Source organism: Pteronotus mesoamericanus, unplaced genomic scaffold, assembly GCF_021234165.1.
Source record: "Pteronotus mesoamericanus isolate MK-2021 breed Mesoamerican mustached bat unplaced genomic scaffold, CSHL_Meso_final scaffold_371, whole genome shotgun sequence".
Taxonomy (NCBI): Eukaryota; Metazoa; Chordata; class Mammalia; order Chiroptera; family Mormoopidae; genus Pteronotus; species Pteronotus mesoamericanus.
In genome coordinates this window covers 2,059,215-2,075,087 of record NW_026555314.1, presented here as the reverse complement: position 1 = coordinate 2,075,087, position 15,873 = coordinate 2,059,215, and the positions used below count along the sequence as shown (strand labels likewise).

Here is a 15,873-nt window from a genome sequence, read left to right as displayed (position 1 = left end):
AAAAGTATACAGTTTTGATAAAGTACAATTTACCAACTTTTCTTTTCATGGCTCATACTTTGGGGATCAAGGCTAATTACTCACTGCCTAGCCCTAGATCAAAAGTTGATTTTCATCTACTTTTTTCCTGAAGATGTATAGTTTTACATTTAGGCCCATAAACCATTTTCAATTAATTTTTTTATAACGTGTGAGACTTGGGTTGAAGTTCATTTTTTTTTGCCTGAGGATGTTCAATTACTCCAGAACCATTTCTTGAAAAATTATGTCTCTTCTCTTCATTGTTTTGTGCCTTTGTCAAAAATCAGTTGGGTGCATGTGAGGATTAAAAAAAAAAAAAAAAAGGGTTAAGCATATTTGTATGGGTCTATTTCTGGATTTTCCATTCTGTACCATTGACCTGTCTCTCTCCATCCACTAATACCACAGTGGTGATTACTGTAGCTATGTAGTAAGTCTTGAAATTGGGTAGATTGATTCTGACCACTTTATTCTTTTTCAAAATTATGTGAACTATTCTAGAACCTTTCTATATAAATTTCAGGATACTTGTTTAATCTACAAAAATACTTGGTGGGATTTTGTAAATTATTGTATGTCAATTTGGGAAGAACTGGCATTTTTATTATTTGAGTCTTCCAATTCGTGAATATAGTGTGTCTCTCCATTTATTTACATCTTCTTTCATTGGCATCTTAACATTTTCAGCATATAAATCTTGCAAATGTTTTGTTAGATTTCCACCTAAGCATTTCATTTTTTGAGCAATTTTAAATGGCATTATATTTTTAATTTCAGTGTCCATGTGTTTATTGCTACTATACAGAAATATAGTTATTGATTTGTATGTTTATCTTATATTCACCCTGCAATTTTGCTGAACTCATTTGTGCTAGGATTTTTTTGGGGAGGGTAGATTGCTTCAGATTTTTGGCAGTTTGTCACCTGTAGAGTTAGTTTTATTTACTACTTTTCAATTTACGTGCCTTTTCTTTTCTTGCCTTATTTCACTGGCTTGAACTTCCAGGGCTATGTTGAATTAAGGGTGGTGAGAGCAGGTATCTTTACCCTGTCCCCAACTTAGGGGAAAGCACTCAAGTCAGTCTATCGCCATTAAGTCTAAAGTTAGTGGTAGGATTTTTGTACATGCTCTTCACTGAGGAGACATAACTCCATTCTTATTTTTGGAGTTTGATTATGAAAGAATAACTATTGTCAAAAATTTTTTTCTTCATTGATGATATGATTTTAATATGGTGAATTACCCTTATTGAATTTCAAATGCAAAACCAGCCTCCCATCCCTATAATCAATCCCATTTGGTAATGATGTGGTGGTTTGTTTTTTAATTCTATTTGATAATATTTAGTTAAGTATATTCATGTGTATATTTCTAAGAGATCTGTTGCCATTTATATGGTACTGTCTCTGTCTGGTTTTGATATCAGGGTAATAATAACTTCGTAAGATGAATTGAGAAGTATTCTCTCTTCGTTTATTTTCTAGGTGGAAAATCATGCAGAATTGGTGCTAAGTTTTCTTTAAATATTTGAGAGAATTCTCTAGTGAAATCATCTGGGCCTGGACATTCCTCAACAGGTAAAGAGCTATTCAAATTATTTGTTTTGTATTGAGTAAGTTGTGGAGATTATAGTTTTTTGAGGAATTAGTCCATTTTATCTCAGTTGTCAAATTTACATGTGTAGGGTTGTTCACAGTATTGCCTTACTATCCTTTTGACGTCTGCAGGATTTGCAACAATGCCCAATTTCATTCTTGATATTTTTAATTGGGTCTTCTCTTTCTTTTTGGGCATATTTGTATGGGTGGATTTGAGGTATAGATTGGAGGTAAGTCTTGCTAGAAGTTTGTCAATTTTATTGATCTCATAGGAAAAATAGCTCTTTGGTTGATTTTCTCTGTTGTTTATCTGCTTTCATTAATTTCTGCTCTTCTATTATTTCATTTCTTCTGCCTGATTTGGGTATATTTTGCTCTTCTTTTTCCAGGTCTTTGAGGTAGCAGCCTAGATTATTGATTTGAGATTTTACTCCTCCTTCCCCACTGCTAATGCAAGCTCTTAATGTGACAAAATTTCCTAGCAGAACAACTTTAGCTAGGTACAACTCTTGACATGTTGTTTTTTCATGTCATTCAGTTCAAGGTATTTTTATTATTTCCCTTTGACCTATGGATTATTTGGAAGTGTGTTGCCTATTAGTTTTCTTTTTCTTTTTTCCCCCCCTCCGGCACTTGTCTCCAGGACCTGAAACTGACGGCCACCGGCCAGGCAGTCAGTCATGTGTCACTGGCACTGCTATGGCACTGGAATGGAACTCGTCGGCCACGGCAGGCTAACGGGTCACGAACAGTGCTCACCTATTAGTTTTCAATAGATTGGTCAGTTCACCTCCAAACTATACCTTAAATCCATCCATCTCCTGCCTTCTCCAACAGCCCCTACCCTAGTACAGAACTTCCGCCCTTGCTCCTGCTCTTCTAAACCCTCAGTTCTCTTCACAAGCATTTCCCATGCTTCCCCTTTCTTGGAATTTACTGTGAAGCCCCTTCCTGGCCTATAAGGTCCTTCTCCCCTCAGTCTGACATCTCCTCAAGTGGACCTTCCCCAAACAGTCTATCTACATTTGTCCTGCCAGAGCTCCCTCCTGGCCACTGTTTAGCTCAACCCCTTCTTAATTCTCTCACTGCACGGACAATTGGCAGTTATTTTACAGATTTGTTTAGTGGTTAAGAATGGTCTCTCCTGCTAGGCTCTAAACACGACCAGGGAACCTCTGTCATCTCTTGTCACCACTGCATGCCCCGGTCTTGGCATAGGGTAGGTTAATAAATAGTTGCTGAATAAATGAATGTGTGAAGGAAGGAAGAACATTGGCAGCCAGGGAGAAGCTGATTGAAGGCCAAGGCTGCCCCTCTGTGGCTGCAATGGAGAACTGCAGCTTCCCGACAAAGACCTCTTGGGCCCCTCCCCCACACCCAGAACAGACCCTCTCACGCCCATCTCATACCCTTTCAGAGCCGAATTCAGGAGTTCATCCTCATCCACCAGGTCTCAAGGAGCCCTGGCATTTCCTGTGCAAAATCTGCTCCTTTTTCCAGGATGGGCGTAGGAAGTTTCTCTCTAGTGGGCTTCCTTTCCCAAAGAGGCTGCGGAGCAAGGAGCATGCCAGCTTTCCCTGCCTGAAAGGAACCACGGTGAGAGACCCTGACCTTGGAGAGAGGCTGGACCCATCAGGGAGGCCCCTAGCCCCCAAGGGTCAAAGTCTAAGGCCCTGGGGGACTGGGAAAGGTGAGAGATAAAGAGGGGAGGTGTAGGAAGAGGTTCAGAAAGGCAGGAGCTCCTGCCAAGGTCCCAGAGCTAGTTCAGCAGAGTCCTCATTGGAGACCCACACATCCTCTATACTATCTTCTCCTTCTGAGGTGCTCAGGGATCCCCAAAGGCGTGTTACAGGTGCTCTGAAACTAACAATTCAGACATGAATTTTACTATGTCGGATACTATGTCTGATACTGTCGGATACTATGGTTTCAGAGGCTGGGAGCTGGAACATGGGGGATCAGTAGGTCCCCTTGCTTGCCCTGGGCTTTCATGTCTGATTTTAGGGCTAGGGTCCAAGTACCCCAAAGCCGCAGGACAAAAGAGAGGGATCTTCCTTTGCACAAATGAACCTAAGTTTAAACATCTCCAAATTGGAACCAAGGTACTGTGCAGCAGGCACATGATTTAAAAAACAAATAAAAAGTACAAATTCTCAAGTGTTTTTGGCATTTTAAAGGCCCTGCCCTCCAGGGGGCCCACAGGGGAGAAGTGTGAGACTTCTGAGCCTTCATCTGTCCTGTCTAACATCTTTGGACACAGACTGGCTCATCTCAGCTATGCTAAAGAACAGGTGAGGGGAAGGTTTCTGTCTACATTTGAACTTCAGGGTTAAAGCACTCCCTGGGGCCAAGATGGCAACATCAAGAAATGGTGAGATTCTGGGGAATGAGGTCTGGAAGCTTGATGAGGCTCTCCACAGCCAGCTGGCAGAGTCTCATGGGCCCTCCCCGTCCTGCTCTCAGGGCAGGGTCTTTAGAAAGACGTGGACTCTGCTTGTTGGAACTGATTCCCTGGCCTGGCCTTTGACTCACTCTATACACCCTAGAAATGAAAGCAGGTGGGAAAAGGCCCCTCTTAGAGGGGCTTCTTTACCTCCCTCTTGAGCGGGGCCACATAGGCCCAGGAGTTGGTGGCAGGGTCATAGCGCTCCACAGCATTCAGGTCATTGTGGTAGTCACGGCCCGCCACTGCGTAGATGTACCCGCCCACGACACACACACACAGGTCGGCGTGCTCCTGGTGCAGAGACTGGATCTGGAACCAGCGGTTGTGCCGCGGGTCGTACCTTTTGAGAGGACATGAGGACAGCACATCACTGACAGGTGAGACAGCACATCCTGCTCCGCCCGTATCCCCCAAACCCTCCCTTCGCTGCCTCCACACACCAGCACACACCCACTCACAGCCATGGCAGCAGGCTGCTACACACCTGGGAGGTGTGGCCAGAAGCCTCCTGGGTTTCTGCCAACAAAGGTGGTCCCTTTTGGGTGTAACCTCTTGTGTGGTTTCTAGCCCATCGCACTAACCACCCCAGGCTGCCCAAGGGTTGTTCTTACAGCCAGCTCCATCTCTCCTGTTTCACCTCATGGTCCCCATGGCCCTGCCCCCATTCATTCAGGACAGCCATGAATTATGGGCAGGTACAACAGCCTCCCAGCCTCTAGCCAACACTAACACTCCCTCATGTGTGGTCTGCTCAAGCCTGCCATGTGCACAGTGCCTGCTCCTGCTCACCTTCATCACAGCCCACCCCTTCATCCCTTTGTACACTTCATGCTTTCCCAACCTCTCCAGCTGGGATCTCCTCTCCACTTCTCAAGGTCCCCCCCTCTGCAAGAGTTGGGGAGCTATCTCCCACACTGGACTGTGGGCACCTTGAGCACAGGGCTCTCTGGGATTCCAGGTTGGAGGAGTTAGCTTGGACTAGAGGAGCACTGCTGGGCCAACCAGGAAAGCAGGCACAAAGGGAGAAAAGCTGACCTCTTCTGAGCTACTGCCAAGCCCCAACAGCATAGAAGCACTGGTTACCTGTTACTATCAACCTTTGTGTAAAAAAAAAAAAAAAAAAAAGTCTAGTGCCTAAGCAGCAGCTTCATCCTGCACTCTGCACAGGTCCCACCCTCACCCCCTCTTCTGCCTTTAAAGGGCTTCAAATTCTCAACCCAGGTGATCTCAGACACTCCAAAACAACCCACTATAACCCTTGCTTTGTCCTGAACTTTGGACCTACAGCACAACTGTCTCTGGCCATCTCCACCTGGCAACTCACCTGTCCATTGATCCCATCCTCACCAGCAAAGCTCTTGCTCGCACTCCAAATTCCTATCATTGTAGCCCAGGCCCTTCATAGCCAAGTCCACACGCACCTTTCCAGCACTCACAGCCCATCCCAGGTTTGTCCCACTTTCCAGGGGACCTCCTATCGGCTCTACCCTGCCTTTCTATGCCCTGGGCCTGGCGCTCTATAGAGCCCATGTGCAGCACCCAGGCAAGGGTGCTGTTTGGGTGAATACAAGTGATCACAGAGCCTCAAGGGGCCAGGGGCCCACACGCTTGAGGTCCAAAGCCCACTCTCTCCCTGATTAGCATCTGGCCCTTTTCCCTGGGCATGTATCCACCTGGGCACCAGCATTTCAGCTCCTGCTCCTAGAGCCTCCTAGCTCAATGGCCAACGCATAGATATAGCCTTTCACATAAGTTTTTATTTCTCCACTGGAAGACCAACTCCAAACAGGATTAAGTCAAACTTCAAGTGGTTCAGAAGAGAGTGAATAAAGTTTTCTATGGCACGTGCCATATACTTGTCAGTGAAGAGATAAGATGCATCCTTTACCCCAAAGCACAAGTTAGACACATTCTGCAGCCATTTCTCCCTACCCTTGTCATTTGGCCAGCCCCTCCCTGCTCGCTAGGAATTCCAGGAACCAAGCTCTCAGGAGGCAGGGCCAACAGGAGAGACAGACGGGCACTTGGGTCACACACAGATGCAGGCCCAAATCCTAGCTCTGCCCATGCAGCTGGGTGCATCCGGGCATCAGTTTTACTCTTGGCATTCACTTAGTTTCCACACTTGTCCAACGGGGTGATGTCATCTGCCTAGAAAAGCTATCATGAAGGATCATAAAGGACAATACATATAAAAATGATCTTTGTTAACCTGAGGGGAGTTTATAAAGCACCAAGGTTCATATCTGTATTCCTAGACCTCAGCATAGCACCTGATTAGGGGAGACCATGTACTGTCTACTGAATAAGTTAACAAAGGAGTAAGATTACCAGCAGCGAAATCATTCCTTCACTCTACAAATATGTACTGCCCACCCATTATGTATCAGGCACAATGGTTAGTGCTGGGGATCCAGAGGGAAACTCAAGGGTCTTGCTTTCTATTAGGATGGGAAATAAGTTGAAGAGAACAGAGTGAAGAAGTACTCAGTGTAATTCAGGTAACACACACACACAAAGAATAAGGTAAGGAGAGAGAGTGATCCATCTGGCAGCAGGGGCTGGGGAGAGCACAGCTCTCTTAAGGAGAAGAAGGGCCTCCTGAGAAGGTGCGTTTGAGACATGAATGACCAGGGGCACAGCCAGATGAGGGTCAGGCTGGGAACAGGCAGCTAGGCCAGTTCAGGGTGTAGCACCCAGAGGCCCTATCAACTGGCTGGGATGGTGCCTTCTACTGCCTTTCCTGTGCACGACACTCATTAATGTACATGTTTCTTCTTCCCTACTTTTTTTATTCCTCTTCTTTGACTGAGTGCACAGTTTCAAGAGGGACACGCATGGAGCAGTGAGAGAGGAAGGGGACATCTGCCTAGCCAGCCAGATCAGCCAAATCAATCCTGGCGATCAATGGGGTGACAGATGTTACAGCCAGATCACCCTCACATCCTTTTCTTCCCTATTTTGAGTAAGCACAAGTCAGTATCTTCCACTAGAGTGAGACAAGAGCCTCCAGAGGCTTACACTTACTTCCTTCTGGTCTCCTGACCACACAGCTTCCCAGACAGAGCTCACTTGGGTTTGTGGCTTCAGATTTAAGGAAACACACACACACACACACACACACACACACACACACACACAGACACCATACACCAACAATGTAAAGATAACCACAGTTTTGCTGATCTCTTATCTTCCCACTGTGTCCTATATCTCGCATTTTCTTCTTTAGTGGGCTAATTTTCTACTTTGTCAGAATAAGTCCCCCAGTAATATTCTTTTTCTAATAAAAATAAGATTATTGCATATAAGGATATAATCAGTTTTAATCACTTTAATTCAGATTTTGGATCATCCAACTGCAAACTAAGAAGTGAAATCTAGAATTGGTATAAATATTTTCTGGGGCCCTTGTTAAATTTAGTACTTTTTCTTCAGTATTTCCATGACTTAAGCATTCCCATGACTATTAATAAAGTCCATTACAATTAACACATTTTTTGAAATATACTTGAAAAGATTAACAGTCATGGGAATGCATAAGGAAAAAACAAGTTATTATTCTAAGTATGGTCAGGGCATGTGGCAACATGAGGCCAACTACTACAAGGTAAGTATGCAGTTTTCACTAGCCCAGAATGTAGCTATGAAAAAGATGCAAACATAGAAGGTGGACAACACAGATGCAGTCAAAGAAAGAAAAGAGAAACAGTTGTATCTTGGAGGCAAATACAATTTGTTCCAATTGAGGTAAATTTTTATACAGTTTCTGTACCAATGTTTTAAAATATAACCTGCTAAGTCCCTAGCTCCTTAAAATGCAAATCCTAATTTACTGCAAAATCTTGTTTCCTTATATTCTGAGAACCTAAAGGTTATAAGCCTAGTAAGGTATAGAAGAGAAAAAGGGAGAGAACTAAACTCTTATTATCACTCAAATTAAGATCCATCTTCCATCTGGCAGCTTTAAGAATCCACCGGGAGATTAAGGAAACATTCACTCTGTAGAGATGACAGACCCCAGGGCCCTCCCTGCCACCTCGTCAGATGCTCTGAACCCAGTCCCTCAGCAATACCTGTTCCCACCAGGCAGGTCTCACAACCCCACCTGCCACAGTGATCCAACTTCCTGACTGGAGTTTGAGGCTTTCATTATCAATCACAGGGGCTGATGCTAGCATGTTCCAGAGTCTGACTTGGGTCACACAGCACATATTCAAGAAAGGGAAATTAGCCCTGGCCGGTTAGCTTGGTGGATTCGAGCATCATTCTACTATACCAAGGTTGAGGGTTTGATCCCCAGTTAGGGCACATACAACAATCAACAACCAATGAATGCATAAATAAGTGAAACAAAAATCAATGTTTCTCCCTCTTAAATAAAAACATTTTTAAACATTTTTTTAAAAAAGGAAAGGAAAATTTAGACCAGCCTTGGGTGAAACTGCATGTAACGGGACAGACAGGAGGCCAGCAGCATCCTGTCACCCTGAAGCCTCCCTGCAAGGCAAACAACCACCTTATCATGTGCTGAGGGCCAGAGACCACAATACTCTGGAGACATCTGCTTTACAGGTCTGTGGGTTGCTCAACAGGGAGATCTGGCCTTGTTTATCAAACTGGGAAGCTGAGCTCCCTAAAGTAGAAACTTTGAGGCTTGGATGGAGGGATGCTTGAACCTGGTGCTGCCACACCCACTGAGGATGGCATCTGGTGTAAGCGAAGGTATTGTTTCCTCCTTTTGGAATTCGCTGTGCTTCTGTTTGACCACAACGGGCTGCCAGGCTTTAGGTCTGATCAGTTTAACAAAGGTTATCACTTCCTGGGACCAGGAAGAGATCAGAAGTGGCTGAGGAATGGTTAACTCTCCCTCAGTCCTGGCCATCATGTTTCCAAGAGGCATAGCCAGGCCAAACCCCACCCCCACACCAGAAGATAAAATCATGGACAAGAACTTGGTCTGCCCCTAGCTCCCAGTTGCCAGAAACAGCTGGCAACCTCTCTCTCTCTCTCTCTCTCTCTCTCTCTCTCTCTCTCTCTCTCTGCAGGGCCATCTTTCAGCTTGTGCAGGGTGGAAACTTCCCACAGGCACAAAATCTCAAGAAATCAAACCAAACTACAGTGAAGGGGGTCCTGGAAACATAATGGTAGCTGAGGCAGTGGGGATTTGCCCTACTTCCCTGGCTCTGCCCAAAGAAAAGGGCTAGTGGGATCACAGCCTTACAGACTGACAGAGCTGGAGCACCCTACAGATCATGCCAGTTCACGAATCCCCTTCTCAGTAAACTGCCTCCTCCAGGGACCTCATGCCCAGCACATGGCTGATGATGGGGTGGGGGATAGGCGTGGCGGTACGGAGTTGACATGAGGCTCAGCGATGCCCGTCAGCCTTTCCTGCCTGCCTTGGGGTGAGGACTGCACACTTAGGGGAGCAGCAGCAACAGGAAGCCATGTTCCACCATTGGCGATGGTCAGAAGAGCAAAACACACAGGCAAAGGGAAGCTAGGATGAGACATAATCAAAGTTCCAGAGAGAGCAAGATGGAAGCAGCAGCTGGCTGTCCAGTGCTCCCAGCTCCTAGGTCCCCTCCTTCTGAGGCCCAACCATCATTTCTGCCACAGGCTCCTCTCCCTTGTGCTCAGTCAAGTGCAGAGTCACAACCCAGCTCCTCACTGACAAAAGAGCAGGGTGTGATCCAGGGAAAGTGTATTTTTAGAAGGGGATGAGGGCGAAAGAAAGCATCCCAGGTCCCCTTTTAGGTCACTGCCATCTGCATTCTCCAAAATTAACCTGGAATTTATTCCACAAACAGGGCTACCCCACCAGGCACAAGATTAGTCTAAATGGCTGATTGCCTTCGTCCATCAAGACGTGCCCATGCAGAACCCACTCCTTATCCAGCCCTGAGCCCATGACTCTCACTAAGCATAACCCACAGATGGAGGTACAGCCAGGGGCCCTTTCTTACCTCCAGCATCGGGACTCAGCACGGAATCCCTGGACATTGTTGTCCCCTCCGATCAGATACACGAAGTTGTTGAGCACTGCGATGCCCTGGTTGGACATGCGGGGGGCCAATGAGGCAGTGAAGTGCTTCCACTCTCCCAGCAAGGGGTTCAGGTACTTGGCCTGGTCACTGAGGACAGTAGATGGTGTGGAGTGAATGCCCCCAAAGCCCACGACACACTGGAAGTCCGACCGCAGCTCTGTGTGTGGGCCCTGCAGGCTAGGCTGCAGGCTCTCGTTCCGGTGGTACATGAGAGCATTGGCTACTGTGTCTCTTAGTGGGCTGGGGTCCAGTTTGTCGTGCAGCCGCTGGAGTACCTCGGCTTCCATTAGGGGAAACCGCACAGTCTCAAGAAGCTTGGGGGGCTCATGCAGTGAGATCTGGTCTGCCTGCACCTGCTCTGGGGTGTAATGGTAGAGAAGGGCGCCCTCATACACCTCAGTCTCGCAGGAGACCTCCAGGCGGTTGCTGCTTAGGAGGGAATAGACCTTCTCCAGGGGAAGCTGGCGGTACTTATCAGTCCTTGAGAAGGCCACAAAGTTTTTGAGGATGTAGGTGTCCAGCTGCTTGGTCAGGCGGCTCAAGTCAAATAGCTCTGCCAGCCGGTAGACATCAAGGATGTTCTCCTCATCTACCCAGGACATGAGGAAATCACAGCAGAAATGGATGATTTCTGGGATCTGTGAAGAAAACAAGACCCATTCACGGCTGGGAGATGGTTTCTGGGCACAGAAGACCGCCACGGCAGTTACATGGCTTACGAGGCTGTCCTCTGAAGCAGGCCCCCCTCAACCACCCCCAGCTTTTCTTGTAGGAGAGGCTAGTGCAGCCTCTTCCCCCAACACTAGAGACAACTGGGGCTCACTGCAAAAGGACTAGGTTTAAATCCTGACTCAGAAGTGAGCTGCGGAATGCTCTTAAGCTCTCTGAGACTCAGTTTCCTTATCTATAAAACAAAGACAGAGTGGAGAGGGATAATTACAAATGTCATTATGCATAGGAACTCCCTGGCAGGGTGAACCCCTGATATATGTCAGTTGCCTGTTGGATCAAAAATACTGGATCTCCAGAAAGGCTGGAAGCTACACAATAGCCACATGTCTGCTGTCCCTCGTTTGGAATGTACCCAGGACATTCACCCTGACCCCCAGCTCTCTAGAAAAAGACACTCATCTCCCTTCTCCTGCCACAACCTGCCCAACTGGAGGCCCAGCCAAAGCTTCCGGCCCAAGACACCCATCCCTTGCCTCAGGAAAAAGGCCCCAAGCTACCCACACACTAACAACCACCAGCAGGGCATTCCCAAACGCCCGTCTAGCACCCATCCTGGGAACCTTACTCAGAGTCCTTGAAAAGCTGAAAGCCATCCTGCCTGGGCAGAGGACTGCTCAACTCAGTATCAAGGAGGCTCCCAAGTGGCCTATTCCTTCCCTTTCCCAACTGTGCTGAAGACCCAGTGGGTTGGAAGGAGGGCAAGAGAGAGGACTACACTTAGGTGGGAGCTGAGAATTGGACCACAGGATGAAAGGGAACCCTGTGATTAGATAACCAAAGCATGGCAGGATAAAAGAGACAGAGGGAAGGGCTCTAGGGAAAGCTGCCAAGGTACTGCTATATTCTTTAGAAAAACGAGATTTGGGAATTTCTCTAAAAACAGGAATACCTCACTGATCCAGCATAATCAACAAATTGACCAGTGCCCAGAGTAATTCTGCTAGCATCTGAAGCTTAAAAATAAATGTTTAAAATTGTTTTATTTTTATTTTATCTGATCCAAGACATTTAGTACTTACCAGGCGGTATGCTAAAGGGCTGAATGGAAACCTGCAAAGTGCCAGGCACATATTTCTCCCCATGAAATTCCCCAGAATGCTTTGCTAGGTCTCAAAAGTCCTCCCTCGACCATTTGTTTTCTCTCTTATCAGCACTTCTGCTTTGTTTCTTCTTCCTAAAATACCACTTCTGATTTGTCGTGGGCAGGACACTGAGGACCAGGTTCTGGGTAGAAGGTGAGAGCAAACTGCCCTCAGTGGGCCTGGAGAAGCAGCTCCTGAAGAACCAAAGCCTCCTGCACAAGGACCGTGTTGCCTTCTCCTTCCTGTCCTCATTGGAGCAGTGGGCCCTCTGCCAGGTGGAATCTCACAGAGGAATCATCTTAGGCCCACCCCAAAAGAGGCTCAGTGGGCGGAACTTGTCTGCTGGGGGTGACTCAGTGGGGGCGGTCTCCCTGGGATTCAGACTCAGGTTCCTGGGGACACCATCAAAAGTCTAGCATAGGGCATAGCACGTGGGGGTAGGGGGGATCTGGTGAGCTTATGGACTTGGAACTGTTATGCCAAGTAAAACTTGCTTTAAAAAGCATCATTGCATAGAAGCACCATATTTTAAAAACAAAACAAACAAAGCTGGGCTACTCAAGGTGAAGTGGGGGCTCCCTCTCCTCTGCTGTCCCTCAAAACAGCCTTGGAGGTGCTAAGGAGCACTGTCCAAACCTCTGCCATAAGTGACCTGGGGAGATAGTAGGTCTTTGAGCTGATGGGTGGAAAAGGGAAAGCGGTGTGTTGAAAGGTAGTTTGCTATCGGTGTGCATGACGGATTCAGAGAAGAGAAGGCAGGGGCCAGCTGGGAGGTATAAATGGAGGACAGAGATGAGGACATGGAAACAGAGAACAGAGATAGCACAGTTAATATTTATAAGGACGACTTGTCCAAACCTGGACACAGGGAATGAAGATGAAAGGGCTCAAGGAAACATGAAGGCTCTGGCAGAATGGTCATGGGGCACAGACCAGGGAAGTAGGGAGAGGAGCATGCAGTGAAGAGGAGACAATGCTGGCAGTGAATCCCTGGGTGGAGAGCTAAGTATCGGACTTAGGTGTTGCAAGAACTGGATGAGGGTTTCCAAAGCAAAAATAACCAGGATGTGGGGACAGAAGAAATCTCTGAATAAAAGAAGGAAGGGAAATTCTTCTGTCATAAAGGCCACCCTGGCTCAAGTCCACCTACCTATCATGTATAGCCAGGCGAGCCTTACTCAAATCAATCAACAAGCAGGAGCTGAGTACCTCCCACCCACTACTTGGAGGATAATGGCACAGGAAGCACAGGGTGGGCCTCCAGACGTCCTGAACAGATTGGCTTATCTATGACTTTTTTCTGACTGCCCCAAGTGTACTCTGATCTGAAAAAAAGTCAGGATAATGAATTCAGTGTAGCTGTCTGATGGAAAGCTCTTAAGAGAAAAGCATGTGCAGATCCAGCCTGTGTAACTGCACCAATATTGTCAAGAATCAATGCAGTCTTCTAAAATTTAAGCCACACTTGTCAGTCTCAGAAAACTTTTTGAATCCTGTAAGAAAATAAGTATTTAAAGTTCAATATCAAAGCGAAAAGCAGTTTCAGAGATCAATGAGACCAAGTGGAGAGGACAGGCAGAGGAGGCCTATGTGGCAACACTGGGGCAAGTTCAACTACTCCAGATGTCAGCATCCCACAGTATATCACAGGCTTGGCTTCGGCCACTTGTTTAAATGCAGGGCCTTTTCAGTGGTAGGCAGACCCAGAAAGAGGGAAAGGAACCAGCAGAAAATCAGAGGGCAAAGGCAGAGGAGGAACCTGGATCTGAAGACCTTCAGAGAAGCTCTGCTTCCATGTTGAGAGCTGGCAAAGCCAAGCACTACCCGGGAGCCTCCACCTCACACTACAGTCTCTCTTACTGCCTCATGTCCTCCCTGTCTGACCCGCCCTCATGCCACTGCCCAGCAGGCACTCAGGGAAACCATACCTAGGGCTTGGGTCGGCCTTGCTTCTATGAAGTAAGCCTCACCTGAAGCTGGCAGGCGGCAACCAGCGTCTCCTGGACATTGCTCAGGCTGAGCTCCAGCTCGGAAGTGTATATGAAGTGCAGAATTTGGCACATGGCATTATAGGACACACCGTGGATTAGGACCTCTTCCTGCTCCATTTCCTTCAATCCCCCAGCAAACATACCTCTGCAAAGTGAAAACATGAGATAGTGGAGTTATACTAATTAGGACACCAGCCCAGGCTACAAAGAGCAGGAGCATCTGGAGCAAGGAGTGGGCTGATCCAGCATCAGTGTGTGACAGGACACTGGCTCAATCTGAGCACTGAGTCATCCCACAAAAGACACCCACAAACACCTGACCAAGTTTGGGCAACCATCCTAGAAATTGCCCTGTCTTCCGTGTCAGGTACCCCAGGGAGTTACATGTGAGCCTCCTGGGGGCAGAGATGACGTTTGGCTTGCTTTCTGCTGCATCCACTAGTATGCTTCCTACATCACAGGAGCATGTTATGAAAAAATGAATGCATGGGAAACAATAAGTCATTCCATTCAGTATAAACTTATTGAGTACCTACTAAATGCCAGGTACCATTCAAGAATGGAAGGGAAGTAGTACAAGTAATGTGTAAGATTTCTATATACACAGAGTTTAATGCTAGGGAAGATGACAAACAACAAAGAAACAAGGTACTTCAGATTGTGGAAATGCTGCAAAGAACTCAACAGAGCAATGGACCAAGGAGAGCATGGATGGGAAAGCAGAGTGGGAAGGGAGCAATGTGGGGCAGGGAGGACCCACTCTGAGGAACTGAGATGAGACGGAGCGGCACCTAACCAGGCGTGGGAGAGTGTTCCAACTGGAGATGAACACCCAAGTCCCAGGCAAGAACAAGCTTGGCACACAAGCAGCCAGGGCAAAGAGGAAGTGATCTGAAGGTACAACACAGGGCCAGGTCTTGCTACCCCCAGGGCAGGGCAGAGTCTGGATTGAAATCCAAGCATAAAGAGATGCTGTCGAGGAATTTCATGCAGGAGGGTAACGTGGGCTGACTGACTCTTCTAATTTGGGTGCTGTTGGTCAGAGTGGAGGGGCTAGAGGACAGGCAAGAAGGTTTCTCTAAGCCTGGCAAAAGCCACATGGCTGAGAGCTGTAGTTGAAACTACCCTGAAGGGGACTGGAGAGACCATCTTGATAGAGAACACGTTAACAGACTGAATCTAGCAGAGCACAGGACGAATCAGGCTCTTGACTGGGGTCATGGTGCAGCCCTCTGAGCAGATGGGGATTTGAGAGGAACAGGGTCAGAGAGGGCAGTGGAAGTCCCACTGTGGCACTCTCAGTGTGATACACTCATGAGGCATCCCAGAGGCAAGTTAATTAAGTGTTCAGAAGGAAGAAGCTGGTGGTCACGGTAAGAAACAGGGCTATAATATAGCAGTCGGTAACATGAAGATGATAGCTATTTTTTAGTTTGTTAATTTTTCAACTAGGTTCAAACACACACATAATAGGAGACCTGAAATATATGAAAGGGTAAATGTCTCTCTCCCTCCTCTGCTTCTGACCATCAGTTCCCCTCCCCAGGCCAGCCCTGTCACTAGAGGCAGTCCACAGATCTGCACTGTTTTGACTTAATACACCTTGGAAAAGGACCCTTCTTGGTACACATAGTGCTGCCCCTCTCCCGGTAAAGGTTATCATAATTGATTTAACCCAGTCTTGCTGGGGAGCACTTAGCTTACTTCTAATCTCCCATTTTTTCACCCAATGGATGGTTCTATCCCCACAACGTTTTGCTTATGTGGCTGCAAGGATTCCTACAAAAGCAACTGCTGGGATAAAGGCTTTATATACATTTACACTTTGCTAGTACTGCCCACATGCTATCAACCTTACAAGGGAGAAACCTTATAACCAATGGGACAGATAACCTCGTCAAATGTTTAAGAGCCATTTTTATATTCTTTTCTGCATAGTCCGCATTTTTTGC

General features: G+C 46.9%; 1 protein-coding gene and 1 non-coding gene across 2 annotated transcripts in view; both read right to left on the bottom strand.

Moving 5' to 3' along the window:
- The window catches only part of KLHL22 (kelch like family member 22), a 33,380-nt gene that overhangs the window by 5,950 nt on the left and 11,557 nt on the right, over nt 1-15,873 (bottom strand). Inside the window, exons 3-5 of the mRNA XM_054592801.1 lie at nt 13,901-14,066; nt 10,036-10,754; nt 4,214-4,406 (exon numbers count right to left, since the gene is read on the bottom strand). Of these exons, the coding sequence (XP_054448776.1) occupies nt 4,214-4,406; nt 10,036-10,754; nt 13,901-14,066 (1,078 nt within the window). The remainder of the gene's footprint in view (nt 1-4,213; nt 4,407-10,035; nt 10,755-13,900; nt 14,067-15,873) is intronic.
- LOC129086394 (small nucleolar RNA SNORA54) lies at nt 2,252-2,377 on the bottom strand. The gene has a single exon (XR_008530804.1). It is a non-coding gene; the product is annotated as a small nucleolar RNA SNORA54 (small nucleolar RNA).